This window comes from Hibiscus syriacus, unplaced genomic scaffold (genome assembly GCF_006381635.1).
Source record: "Hibiscus syriacus cultivar Baekdansim isolate YM2019G1 unplaced genomic scaffold, ASM638163v2 tig00117047_pilon, whole genome shotgun sequence".
Taxonomy (NCBI): domain Eukaryota; kingdom Viridiplantae; phylum Streptophyta; class Magnoliopsida; order Malvales; family Malvaceae; genus Hibiscus; species Hibiscus syriacus.
The window spans coordinates 813522-826728 of record NW_024063537.1 but is presented as its reverse complement, the minus strand read 5'-3'; the positions used below and the strand labels follow the sequence as shown (position 1 = coordinate 826728).

The 13207-nt window shown below is 34.5% G+C and overlaps 1 protein-coding gene across 1 annotated transcript; it reads right to left on the bottom strand.

The window, feature by feature from the left end:
- Nucleotides 1-7940: 7940 nt before the first annotated feature.
- Nucleotides 7941-10036, bottom strand: LOC120197179 (homeobox-leucine zipper protein HOX3-like). Its single transcript, XM_039198780.1, has 4 exons — nucleotides 9838-10036; nucleotides 9426-9625; nucleotides 9052-9131; nucleotides 7941-8430 (listed from the first exon to the last, which is right to left on the bottom strand). The coding sequence occupies exons 1-4, from the start codon at nucleotides 9923-9925 to the stop codon at nucleotides 8097-8099; spliced, it is 702 nt and encodes a 233-aa protein (XP_039054711.1). The 5' UTR covers nucleotides 9926-10036; the 3' UTR covers nucleotides 7941-8096.
- Between the last annotated feature and the right edge of the window lie 3171 nt (nucleotides 10037-13207).

The window sequence follows — 13207 nt, the reverse complement described above, 5'->3', positions numbered from 1 at the left end:
TCTTGAGACAGTTTCTCTTGAAACAAATTTCGTCTATCTTGAGACAGTTTCCCTTGAAATAAATTTTGTCTCTCTTGAGACAGTTTCTTTTGGAACTAAGTTTTGTCTCTCTTGAGACAGTTTCTCTTGAAACAATTTTCGTCTATCTTGAGACAGTTTCCCTTGAAACAAAATCTTTGAATTTATTTCCCCTAAAACAAATTTTGTCTCCCTTGAGACAGTTACTCTTGAAACACAAAATCTTCAAATTTATTTCCCTTAAAACATAATTTTGTCTCCCTTAAGACCGTTTCCCTTAAAACAACAGATATCTTTGAGATCGTTTCCCTTGAAACGAATTCTATCTCTTTCAAGACAACTTCTTTTGAAGCATCATCTGAACTGTTACACTCAGCTCAGGCACATACTTGAGATGGTCGAGAAGCATTTCTCAAATCAAAAATAGAATGTGCACATCAGATTTGAACATTTGAAGAATTCAAGATCAGGGATCAAAATTTGAAGATTCAAGAATCAAGATTCCAGACAGGCAACTGGAGATCGAGATTTCTCTCCAGAGCCCCAAGATAACATATGTTGCATATGCATTTTAGGCACACCTAAGAGCATTGCATCCATAGCATCACATATATGCATAACTTTTTCAGGTTTTAGCTAGAGTCAATTTCAACTTCGCGACGAAGGATATTGCACTCAAAGCGACACAATTTGCTCGAGAGTGGATTTCAACTTCACGACGAAGGATATCTAGCTCGAAGCTAAACTTCACAATAAAGGGGTCTCCACGGTTTCAACTTCACGGCGAAGGGAATTGTGTCCACCCGCAACATACAATACTTGGATTTCAACTTCATGACGAAGGATATTCAAGTCAAGGCTCAACTTCACAACGAAGGGGCCATCCGCGATTTCAACTCCACGACGGAGGATATCGTGGCACTCGAGACAACACAAGTTCAACTTCACAACGAAGGGACGGCTGGTTGTCAACAAACAACTTCTCAATTTTAGAGCCAATTTCAACTTCACAACAAAGGATATTGGACTCGAGACAACACAAGTTCAACTTCACAACGAAGGGACGGCTGGTTGTCAACAAACAACTTCTCAATTTCAGAGCCAATTTCAACTTCACAACGAAGGATATTGGACTCCAGACAACGCAAGTTCAACTTCACGACGAAGGGACCGCTGGTTGTCAATAAACAATTTTCCCAATTTCAGAGCCAATTTCAACTTCACAGCGAAGGATATTGGACTCCAGACAACGCAAGTTCAACTTCACGACGAAGGGACCGCTGGTTGTCAACAACAACTTCCCAATCTCAGAGCCAATTTCAACTTCACAACGAAGGATATTGGACTCCAGACAATGCAAGTTCAACTTCACGACGAAGGGACCGCTGCTTGTCAACAACAACTTTCCAATCTCAGAGCCAATTTCAACTTCACAACGAAGGATATTGGACTCCAGACAACGCAAGTTCAACTTCACGACGAAGGGACCGCTGCTTGTCAACAAAATTTCATTCAGAGCCAATTTCAACTTCACAGCGAAGGATATTGGACTCCAGACAATGCAAGTTCAACTTCACGACGAAGGGACCGCTGCTTGTCAACAACAACTTTCCAATCTCAGAGCCAATTTCAACTTCACAACGAAGGATATTGGACTCCAGACAACGCAAGTTCAACTTCACGACGAAGGGACCGCTGCTTGTCAACAAAATTTCATTCAGAGCCAATTTCAACTTCACAGCGAAGGATATTGGACTCCAGACAATGCAAGTTCAACTTCACGACGAAGGGACCGCTGTTTGTCAACAACAACTTCCCAATCCCAGAGCCAATTTCAACTTCACAACGAAAGATATTGGACTCCAGACAACGCAAGTTCAACTTCACGATGAAGGGATCGCTGCTTGTCAACAAAATTTCATTCAGATTCAATTTCAACTTCACAACGAAGGATATTGGACTCGAGACAACACAAGTTCAACTTCACAACGAAGGGACGGCTGGTTGTCAACAAACAATTTCCCGGTTCCAGAGCCAATTTCAACTTCACGACGGAGGATATTGGACTTGGAACAATGCTACTTACTTGGATTTCAACTTCACGACGAAGGATATCCAACTCAAAGAAAGATTATCTGCCATCAAAATTGTCGAGTTCGACTCCATTCAGCTCGATGACACATCAATCACACTACTTTCCGGTTGCAGTCGAGGTTTTCAAGTCGAGAAGAGGACCTGGGTTAGCCGTGCCTTAGTGACAAGCAACCATTTTCAAACAACATAGCTTAAGTCAAGAAAAAGCTATCTATCAATGAAGATTTCTGAGTTCGATTCCGATCCAAGGTCTTTAAACCGAGAAGAAGACCGAAGGGTAACGGGAAGCCACGTGCTGATTCAAATTCCGAACTACGGCTTTAATTTCATATCATTTCAAGATGAACTCGACTTCACGATGGAGGAGTCATCCGTAACTCAATTCGACAGGGAGTTATTGAAACATCAGAGTCAATTTTCAACTCCACCGAACGAAAAGTGTGTCTTTTAATCTTTGCCCTATCCCCGTTACACGACTATGGGCAAAGAGGGGCAGCTGTCAACACACATTTTCGTCCTACTAGAATTCAAACTCCTAAAGATAGGATAGAATTTTGCTAGGATTCAAAAAATAAGATAGAGTTCTACTATTATTTAAATTCCTAAAGATAGGATCTACAAGCACTATAAATAGCCATTGTAACTCACCATTAGAAGACACGATTTACACACAAAACACAGAAGAAAACACGGAAAATACAAAGGCAAAGTTGTTGTAAACAATTCGAAAAGGAAATAAAAGGTAGCATCTTTTTTTTACATTGGTTCGTTCATTTCTCGCATGTGCACGTTATTTTTCTTGAGATTTGGTTCGAATAACCCAAAACGTGGGTTGCGCCGATGACTAAAAAAGAGTGGGATTTCGAAGTTTCGAACCTAGATCAACCCCCGAGCGTGTTCATTTTTTTAAAATATTTAATTCTCCCCCGTAAATCATTTTTTCCTACTTTATTATTCTTGTTATATATGCATATTATTTTCTATTAATTTTATTATATATATATGTTTTTTTATTAGTGTATATTATATATATATATATATATATATATATATATATATATATATATATATATTTATTTATATATTTCCTATTTTGCATGTATATACGTATATTACTTTTGATTTTCTTTTTTTTATTATTATTATTTTACTTATATATATATATATTTACTTTTTTATATATTTTACTCATTATTTATCTATTTTTATATTTATCCTATATTTTATGTTTTTATATTCTTTTACTTGTTTTATTTATTTATTTGCATTATCATTTTATTTTTATTTAGTTGTTTGTTGTGCATATATTAGTGTTATTGTTTTTTTATTTTATATATTCTATTCATTTTATATTTACTTTATTTCTTACTTAATCTCCTTATTTTATTTGTTTTACTTTATTTATTATTTATTCATCTCTTCTAACCCATATTTTGACTTTTAAAGGGTATATTTGTAAATCCGTCAAAGGTAAGTAATTTTGGATTATTATTTTATCTTTTAATTTAACTTGTTATTTTTCTTAATTAAGACAACTGGAAATTACGTAGTACCGAAAGGGCGGTTCAAGGGTGCTAATCCTTCCTTGACCGTAACCGACTCCCGAGCCCGACATATTTCTGGTAAGACGCAGATCAGGTAAGAAATAGGGTATCCGATCAACCCATTTATCTTTAAATAAATGATCGGTGGCGACTCCAATCCATTTTCCTAAGTCGAAGCCCAATTCCGAGGCCCAACCGAAAGACGGTTGCGACAGTATTTTTGATCAAAATAGGTACTTAAAGTATTTTTGAGTCAAAATAGAAGTATTCAACTCTTTCATCTAAGTATTCTTTAATTAATGTCATATGTCACATAGAGCCTCTAAACTTTCAAACATTCTAAATTAGTTCATAATGTATCGATATCATTTTAAACACGTTATTTTGTTAGTTATTTAAACTATTTTAACTTTAAATGTCAACTTAGATATGTTGTTAAGATATTTAAAACAATTGTATCGAATTTTAAACATTATGCATCAATGTACAGATAATTTAGATCTGATGAGTTAAAAGATAATCTTGTTAAATTCGAATGACAATCAAATTTTTACGAAACAAATCTAGAATGTACATGCAACGTGTACGCGCTTTTGAAATTTGATCCAGAAATTTCAAAAATTCTCTAAGTTAGATTCGAATTGACATTTAATGCTTAGATGGCTTGCTAAACTGACGAAAGAGTGGGTTTGAAATGAAATTGATGTTTAGAGACCAATTAGAATATTTCAAAGTTTGTGAACTAATATAAATTTTGAGCATAGTTTATGGATATCTGATGCAATTAACTCTATATAATATTATAATATAAATTGATAAAGCATGTGAGAGTCACATGCGAATATGAAGGCAAATGCCATCACCCACGCGTGCACATCAAATAAGAGATTGCTCAAAGTGAGTTAATCGAGATTAAAGGTAAATTACATATTTAGTACCTAAACTATCAGTTTTTATCCATTTTAGTATCTAAACTTTTAATTTTTTCAAAATCATACTTAAAGGAGTTTTTGTTTCATTTTTATTACCCACCGTTAAATTTTTTTTGTTTCATTTTAGTATTTCGTTCAAATTTTAACGTTAAGTTTTGAAAATATTGAAAGGCTAGGTATTAAAACTAATAATTTATATATTAAACACATTAAGGTTTTAACGGAGCGTACTACAATGAAATGAAAATTAAAAGTTATGTATGATTTTTAAAAAAATAAAAGTTTAGGTGCCAAAAGGAATCAAAACTGATAGTTTAGATACTAAATGCGTAGTTTACCCAATTTATTTTAACGGCATTGATTTCTTTTATTATTTTTCGCTAGAAATCTTTACTCTTGGACTTTGGAGACTAATTTAACATAATATCCTTTTGGACATATGTTCAATATTTAGTAAATGGAAATAACCATAGGTTTAGGGTATTCAACCAAGTACTGTTAGGCCAATCCCAAAACATATAATAATCTAAATGTCCTCTCTTTTTTTTATACCATTAATGACCTCTTTTAAAGGGTCGTCGGCTCTTGTTAAAGGCCAACACTAGGTCCCTCGACATTCAACAAACGCGCGTGCACGTGCAAAACCAACTGCAAACAATGGGCTCACCCGTCAAGGAACGGACCCTTCTTCCATTGGGGCTAGTTCATATTTCTCGTTTGGACCGATGATATGAAAACAATCCCCTTTTGCTTCAATTACCATGAGTACTTCATTTGTCCCAAGCGACCCCCCTCTCTTAATAGCCATGCCATCACCGTTTTTCACAATGCATTGTTATGTGGACGGTTCAACCGCACCAGGTACCGGTCCGACACGTGTTCCGTCAAATATGTTGACTCAATATACGTCGGCATCGATCTCGAGCCATGATCATTCTTAAGCTAGGGTTTAACTACCCTAGGTAAAAATAATAATAAAACTCGGGATAATGGCGATGAGAATTTTGTATGGAAGATAGGGTTCCCATGCAATGGTGGTGGGGCATTGCTTAAATCACCATTGTTTATTGAGTCCAAAGCATTCCATGTGAAAGAACATTCTTTTAAGATAGTGTCGCTCCGACCGCAACAAAAAACCCTGCCCTTACGGCCAAATGCTAGGCTGCACTTAATTACCATTTGTCATGACTCATCTTTGTTCCCAAAGACAGCTAAGGGTCTGCATTTTCTTTTTCGATTTTCTTTTTACGATCTTGGTTTTCTATTGAGAAAAAAATATGGGACATGTTTGATGGGAGTTGGGGACATGTTGAGTTCATGTTTTTTCTATGACAGATTTTCGGGTTGAGTTCTGATGGAAATGTGTCACCGTAGGCATGCCGGTAACGGGCAACCCTAATATTGTAGTGACCGTGAGGCACAGCCTAGAGCTTTTGAGGCCCATGTGATTTGGTTTATCATCTCGATTTTTTCGGAATCAACTTAAGATTTAACTCGTGCTGTGTATTAGGTGTACTGGTAACATGTATTATATTTTTAAGAAGATAACTCAGATTCGTATTTTAAAAGATAAAATTATTAAAAAGAATAGTCATGAATCCTAAACATACCATGAATGTTTAATTGAATAAATTCGGATTCGAGATGAGATTGAGACAATAGAGTAGGGGGTTTGTCCCGGACAGGATCATGGGAACCCCTTCCTGTGTTTCCTAGCTGTTATTACCCAACTCAAAACATTCATCAAAGATTTGTCGGGTCTTATGTTTTCAAGGAAAAAGGCTAAAAAAAAGAGGCTTTCGTTAGGGTGAAGTCCAATTAGTTTGATGGTACTGGATAATGGACCATGCATAGATAACCAAGTTCTTAATGCATTTTTCATAAGTTTATTTCTAGTGAAACTCATTCAATGATCCTTAGAATATGTAAAATCTAAAAATTTTACATATCATGAATATATCATATCTCATATAGGGTTAAGTTTAAAACTAAAATTTTACACCCTTTCAGAAGCATTGAATGAGTGAAGGAGACGAGCGATATTATTATTATTCTTTTTGAAAATTTTTAATGAGTATCTTCTCATTTTTCTTCGAAGATTAGAGGAATCAGAAAATTTAGCCACTACAATAGAAGCCAATCCCTTTGTTTAAACCTTGTTTTGTTCACTCTCTTCACGCAACCACCATCCCACGAATTTACAATCAAAGCTCTTTACTTTTGAATAATAGGAAACAAACGCAAAACTCCCAAGTTCAACCAATAATCTATCTTGACATTAGGGAAGCTTGAATTTTCTCGGAAAAACACCAGCAAACAACAGCAAAATTTAATTTCAAATCAGAATCCAATGAGTTTTTATGAAGCAAACATAGGGTTCTTCTTAGGGATTTTAGTAACAGGATGCCATGAGAAGAGATTAAAAGCGTACATGGATTTTGAGCCTTGAGGAGCGACTGACAGTGTGACGGTGGTGACTAGCGGCGCGACGGTGGTGACTAGCGTGCCAATTTGATGAAGATGGTCGCTGAGGATGGAGGAAGAAAGGTTTAGGAAGAAACAAATTAGGAATCAGGGGGAGAGGAGATTTATATATCCCAAGGTGGTGTTTTAATAAAAAAAAACGCCACTAAAATATGACTCTATTGTGGCATTTTAATAACCAATGTCACTAAGTTGTGCCTCTAAAACGGTGTTTCAACAACAAACGCCACTAACTTGCGCCTCTATTATGGCGTTTTAATCCACTAAGATACAAATCTATTGCGGCGTTTTAATAACAAACTTCACTAAGTTTCACTTCTATTGCGGCATTTTTCTAACAAACGCCACTAAGGTATGGCTCTATAGTGGTGTTTTAGTGACAAACGCCACTAAGGTTCGCCTCTATTGCGGCGTTTTAGTAACAAACGCCGCTAAGGTGCCTCTATTGAAGCGTTTTTATAACAAACGCCACTAAGGTACGGATCTATAACGGCATTTTAACGACAAACGCCGCTAATTTTGACATTCAATGGCGTTTTTATAAAAATGCTGCTCTATGTGAAATTTTATTGGCGTTTGTATTATAAATACCGCGAAAATCGCCGTTATAGACCCATTCTGCTATCTTTACATTCTTCTGCCAAAAATCATTTTGAAAGTAACTTTGTTCATCTTTTTAACATCATCCATTATTGCAATGCCGACCAAATCCTCTCTTGAACTCGTGATGAGTAGGGCCAAGACTTAATTTCATGTCTTAGCTACCAAGTTTTGACTTAATCATATGATGGTTCATATAGCCTCAGCCTTGGGGGATGGAGTTGTTGTCGGCTATATATATATATATATGGAGCAATAATAAAATATGATGAATAAAATAAAGTGAAATCCCTATGTAGATTAGATGCCCCATATGTAGTATCTGTCCCTTACAAATTGTGTGTAAACTAATATGAACATTCCCTAAATCATTTCCCTTTTTTTCCTTTTAAATTAAGTTGATAAAGTGGGTCATTAAGCCTGACTAACAAGCCGCCGAAGATGGCCTTGATTGGAGGGCTGATGTTCCAACTTTAGACGACAACGTGGTGGCGGTGGTGGCTGCGAGGGTTATTTTTGTGGAGACCTTGTCGAGGGCAGCTGCTGTGGTGGTGGTCACACGCTCACACCGAGGGCACATCGTGAGAGTCGAAGCGTGCAGAGGCTCGTAATTGTGCGAGGAGATCACGGTCGGCGGAGCTACTTTCATAGCCCGAAGCTCCTCCACTTCCCGTTGAAGCCTTCGGTTTTGTTCGGTCAGCGATCCGAACCATCTCTTCAGGTACTCGCACTCCATCTCCGTATGTTTCAACTTGCTCCTATACACATATAAGGTTTTCTTTTGTCATTAACTCATACACAATCTAATTTCAGCAAGATTATACACGTATGTAGTAATAATAATCTTTTTCTTCCCTTCCACTGATTCCATTCAATGATGTTATACTTATACACGTATGTAGTAATAATAATAATAGTTCATCATGCATCATGCATGGCGAAGTCCAAAGAATGATGGGACAAAGCAACGACTCATCATGCATCATGTTTATTAAGGTCATGCATACAGGAAAAGTAAATAGCTTTCCTCTAACATCATCCTAGCAGATGTCTGGAGAACCTTAAAAAGTGGTTTTATTCATAGGATTTTACGCTGCATACGTGGTGTTAGGGATAAAGCTTTCTTTCTATTACTCAAATAAGCATATTTATGTATGTATTAAAGAGGTGATGTGATATATCAACGTCCAAACACAACCGTTTTGTCTGGGAAATGACAAGAGAAACCCCATGAAAATGAACCATAGAATATAATTATCCATGAAATTATCTGATGTCTACCCAGTGCTACTTTTTAATCGCACCAACCAACGAAATAATGGCACATTTAAATGAATGAAAATATATTTCATGTGTGTGTGTATATACGTATAGGGTACCTGGCCCTACGGTTCTGGAACCAAACTTCAACCTGCCTTGCCCTAAGCTTCAGCTGCAGAGCCATTGCCTCTTTCCGCTTCTGGAAAACACACGAAAATCCAAAAGGGTATTAAATATGAAGAGATATAGGAGTGATGGCTTTATTATTTTATGCTTAAAAAGAGAAAAATGTTGGATAATTAATATTTAATTTCAGATAAATTAATTGTTATTATTTCTAAAGATTTCGGATTAAAACGAGCGTGATATTCGTGTGTGTGAACGTTTAATATCAAATGGTTTAAAATTATCATTAAACATACATTATTTTATATTTGTTCCATAATTAATAAAAAATAATAATATTAATAAATGTTTGAAAAAAATTACATACGGGATTTAGGGTATGGTCTTGTCTGAAACTTTCTTCGAGTAGGGCAGATTGCTCTTTTGTGAGGCGGAGCTTTTTCCGAGGAGCGGCGGCTCCGCCGTTGGCGTTGCAGCTTTCCTCTTCGTCTTCCATGCTTGCTGTGATCCATTCATCTTCTCCTGATGGTACTTGGTTTATATCCAAATCTCTCACCATAGAACCCCCTTGATCACCTTTATCAAATTTTCATATGCAAAATCGATCGATCTTAGAAAGTAACAACAAAAAAAACCCTTTTCTGGAAACCATGCATGGACTCATCTGAGCTTCGAATAAGATCAAAGGCTGATGAAGCTTTCATATATATATATATATATATATATATATATATATATATACACACACACAAACACATATGAGTTTGTTTTGGGCTTACCAGAAGAAGGAAGAGAAGGGGAAGAAGCAAAGCCGGGAATAGATATTGTCAACTCCAAGTGTGAAGAACAGGTGGGTAAAACCGCCATGAAAGTTGCAGATTTAAGAAGATAAGAAGGTAAAGTTTATGTAAAATAAATAAGATAGCAAAAAGGAAACTAAAAGGAGACAAACAAGAAGCGCAAGAATATGAAAAGAAACGAATGAGAAACAAAGAAAGGGGGTGTGGGGATAGATAGATAGATAGATAACAAAAAGTCTTATAAGTAGTAAATGGATACAACAAATAAAGAAATAAACAAAGGTATCAAAATAGCTAGGGTTTTTGACTGTGGTCGTCAAAGTCCCTGAACCATCTGATGCAAGACACGTGTCATATCACATTAGACACTAACAAAACTATTTAGTACATAATATGGGGTAGGTTTTCTGATTATAAAGTGAAGAGTCTCATGGTTTGGTCCAAAGGTCAGCTTAAAATGATTGGGTACCTTAGAATGGCTACCTTCCTATACCCTACACCTCACTCTCATTGCATTTTCATGGCTACCTTCCTATACCCTACACCTCACTCTCATTGCATTTTCATGGTATTTGAGTCATCTAGGACCTTTTTTTTTTATCGATGATACGAGATTGAACGATAATAATGAAATTTGATATCGTTTAAATAAAATTTTTATATTTGATTTTTAAAATTAATTAAAATTCATGTAAATAATTATTGTCTGGCGGATAATTAAAGATGTATAAATTATATTATAACGTTTGTATTTAAAGGAGGCATTAATGAAGGAAAAGAAAGGTGAATGCATGTATGTCTCTGCAACCATTTTTGTTTATGCTTTTTGGGATCTCAAGCTTCTTTATTACTTCTACCTTTATAAACCCATGTTTTTTATTAAATTAATTATTGATATCCGATCTATTGACTATTAATCCAGATAGCATATTGTAAAGGCGAATGATATCCTCCGAATCTTGTTTGCTCCATTCACAAACGTCATGATTTGAACCCCTGACTTTGCTAATGAAATCTAGTGCCTCATCCCACTAGACCAATCGATTGTTGATATAGACCCATTTTTTTTTAATTAATCACTAATATCTGGTCTATTGACTAACTAATCCAGATCGGGTACTGCAGAGACGAGGGCAACTCTCCCAACCCAATTTGCTTCATTCACAAACGCCAGGATTCGAACCCCTGACCTTGCTTAAGGGACCTAGTACCTCATCCCACTAGATCAACTGGTTGTTGGTAGAACCATGCTTTTTAATTGTACTACAATTATTATTATCATCATTTATTTCTATGAAGAAAAAAAAAACCTTTCTCTTCATTTGGTAAGTTTCATTCATAAATGGAAAAAGAAAACGCAAGTCATTGTTTTGTGGTATTGGTTCATAAATGCCAAAATAAAAAACTGAATATAATTAAATATTTTGTAATGTAATTATTAATATTTAATTTATTAATCGATATATCAAAAGGATTTAGATGTTTTAGGTGGGAAAAGAAATCTTTTTTATCATCAACATGGATTAGAAGTTAGGACTTGGGACCTTGACTTAGACCATCTAATTTATGTTACTATCTAGGGTTAATTGTACCACGTGACTTCAAACTATGATTTTTATTTTAAATTGGTCATTATATTTTTAAACATTCTAATTTTATTATTTAACTAAGAGTCTCATTTTAAATCGATCCTCAAATTTCATTTATAAACTATGATTCTCGTTCTAAATTAATCCTCAAATTTTTGAATATTCTAATTTTATTTCTAAAGTATCGGTATATGCTAATCACATTCCATGTTAAAAAAACCGTCAGGTCAAACTATATTATTATATATTTGAAAAAAAATAGGTTAAATTTTGGTTGAAACAAATTTCATATTTAGGTGAATTTAGGGATGAAATCATAACATTCAAAAGTTTAATAATATACTTTAAATGCTTTGGTGGACACATTGAATATGCCAATCACATCTCAAATGCATTTGGCTCTCCTTTTCCTTGTATAATAATTAACACAGGAAAAATCCTATATACATGTGAGCTTCTTTTATGAGCATTCAATTAGGTTGAATCTAACCCTAAATGCTAATACAGTCTTAGGTCTATTTCTTTGATATATATATATATATATGTGTGTGTGTGTGTGTGTGTTCAAATAATTGGACTGTGTATTTTGATTAACATATTGTACCCAACACCATTGAATGCATGGATTGAGGTGGACCGTTCAAATTTCACTAAAAGTAATTCATTAGATATATATCTCCTGGGAATAATATTTAATTTAGATTAAAATATATTCAATGTCATTAAATTGTGAGTAATTCTTATGGTTATTAAATTTTCAAAAAATAAAAAGTGATAATTGAATTTATGAATTTTTATAAAATTGTCACGGTAACACTTATTTGTTCAAAGATAACTTTTAATTTTTTGACATTAAATCCTCACACCTCTGGTATTTATGGTGTTCGAGCTCGGGTCCTTAAGAAATAACAATAATTCCTTTATCACGAAAGCCACTTGGTTCGTGAGTTATGTTTATATTTAATTATAAAATAATGAGATCTATTAATTGATCGAGTGGCTAAGAATATTCACGTTGTCACACTTTATGTGAATTTGTATAATAATATTTTTCTTTAAAATATAATATATCTCTACTTAATAAAAAAATATCAAATAATTGTGTAGTCTCTGCGGTAAAGGAATTGTTTTTATTCCTTGAGGACTTTGGTTCAAGCACTATAGATGTGTGAGTCTTCAAAGTCAAAAGTTATTGCCTTGTACTTAGCCCAAGTTAATAAAAAAATTCAAAATAAGTGGCCTCATTGGTAAAAGAATTGTTGTTATTTTTTAGAAATCGGGTTCGAGCACTGTAGATGTCAAGGGTGTGAGCGTTCAATGTCAAAAAAATTAAAATTTATCTTTGAATATATATTATATTATATTTACCCAGATTAATAAAAAAATATGGTTATCTTTTAACCTAATTATGAATTTTAAAAACTTTCGCCACTGATATGTCTCAAATTATTAATTATTTATATGCACACTTATAAATTATATAGTGATGTGGGCAACTGGTAAAATTATGCCGACAGTTTGGTCACTAAAAGTGAAAAACAAAAAATCAATCCATTCATGATGTTTTGGAGTTGTTCTCTCCCCCTCAAGCATCAACTAGCGAAACCAATTATTGTGTCTATGTATATTAAATATAGGGTAAACTACACTAATGGTCACTAATGTTTGAGTAAGTTTTCATTTTCTCCGTTAAAGTTTCAAAAGGAATAAATCGATCACTAATGATATCGATTTGTAACAAAATAGTCACTAACAATATC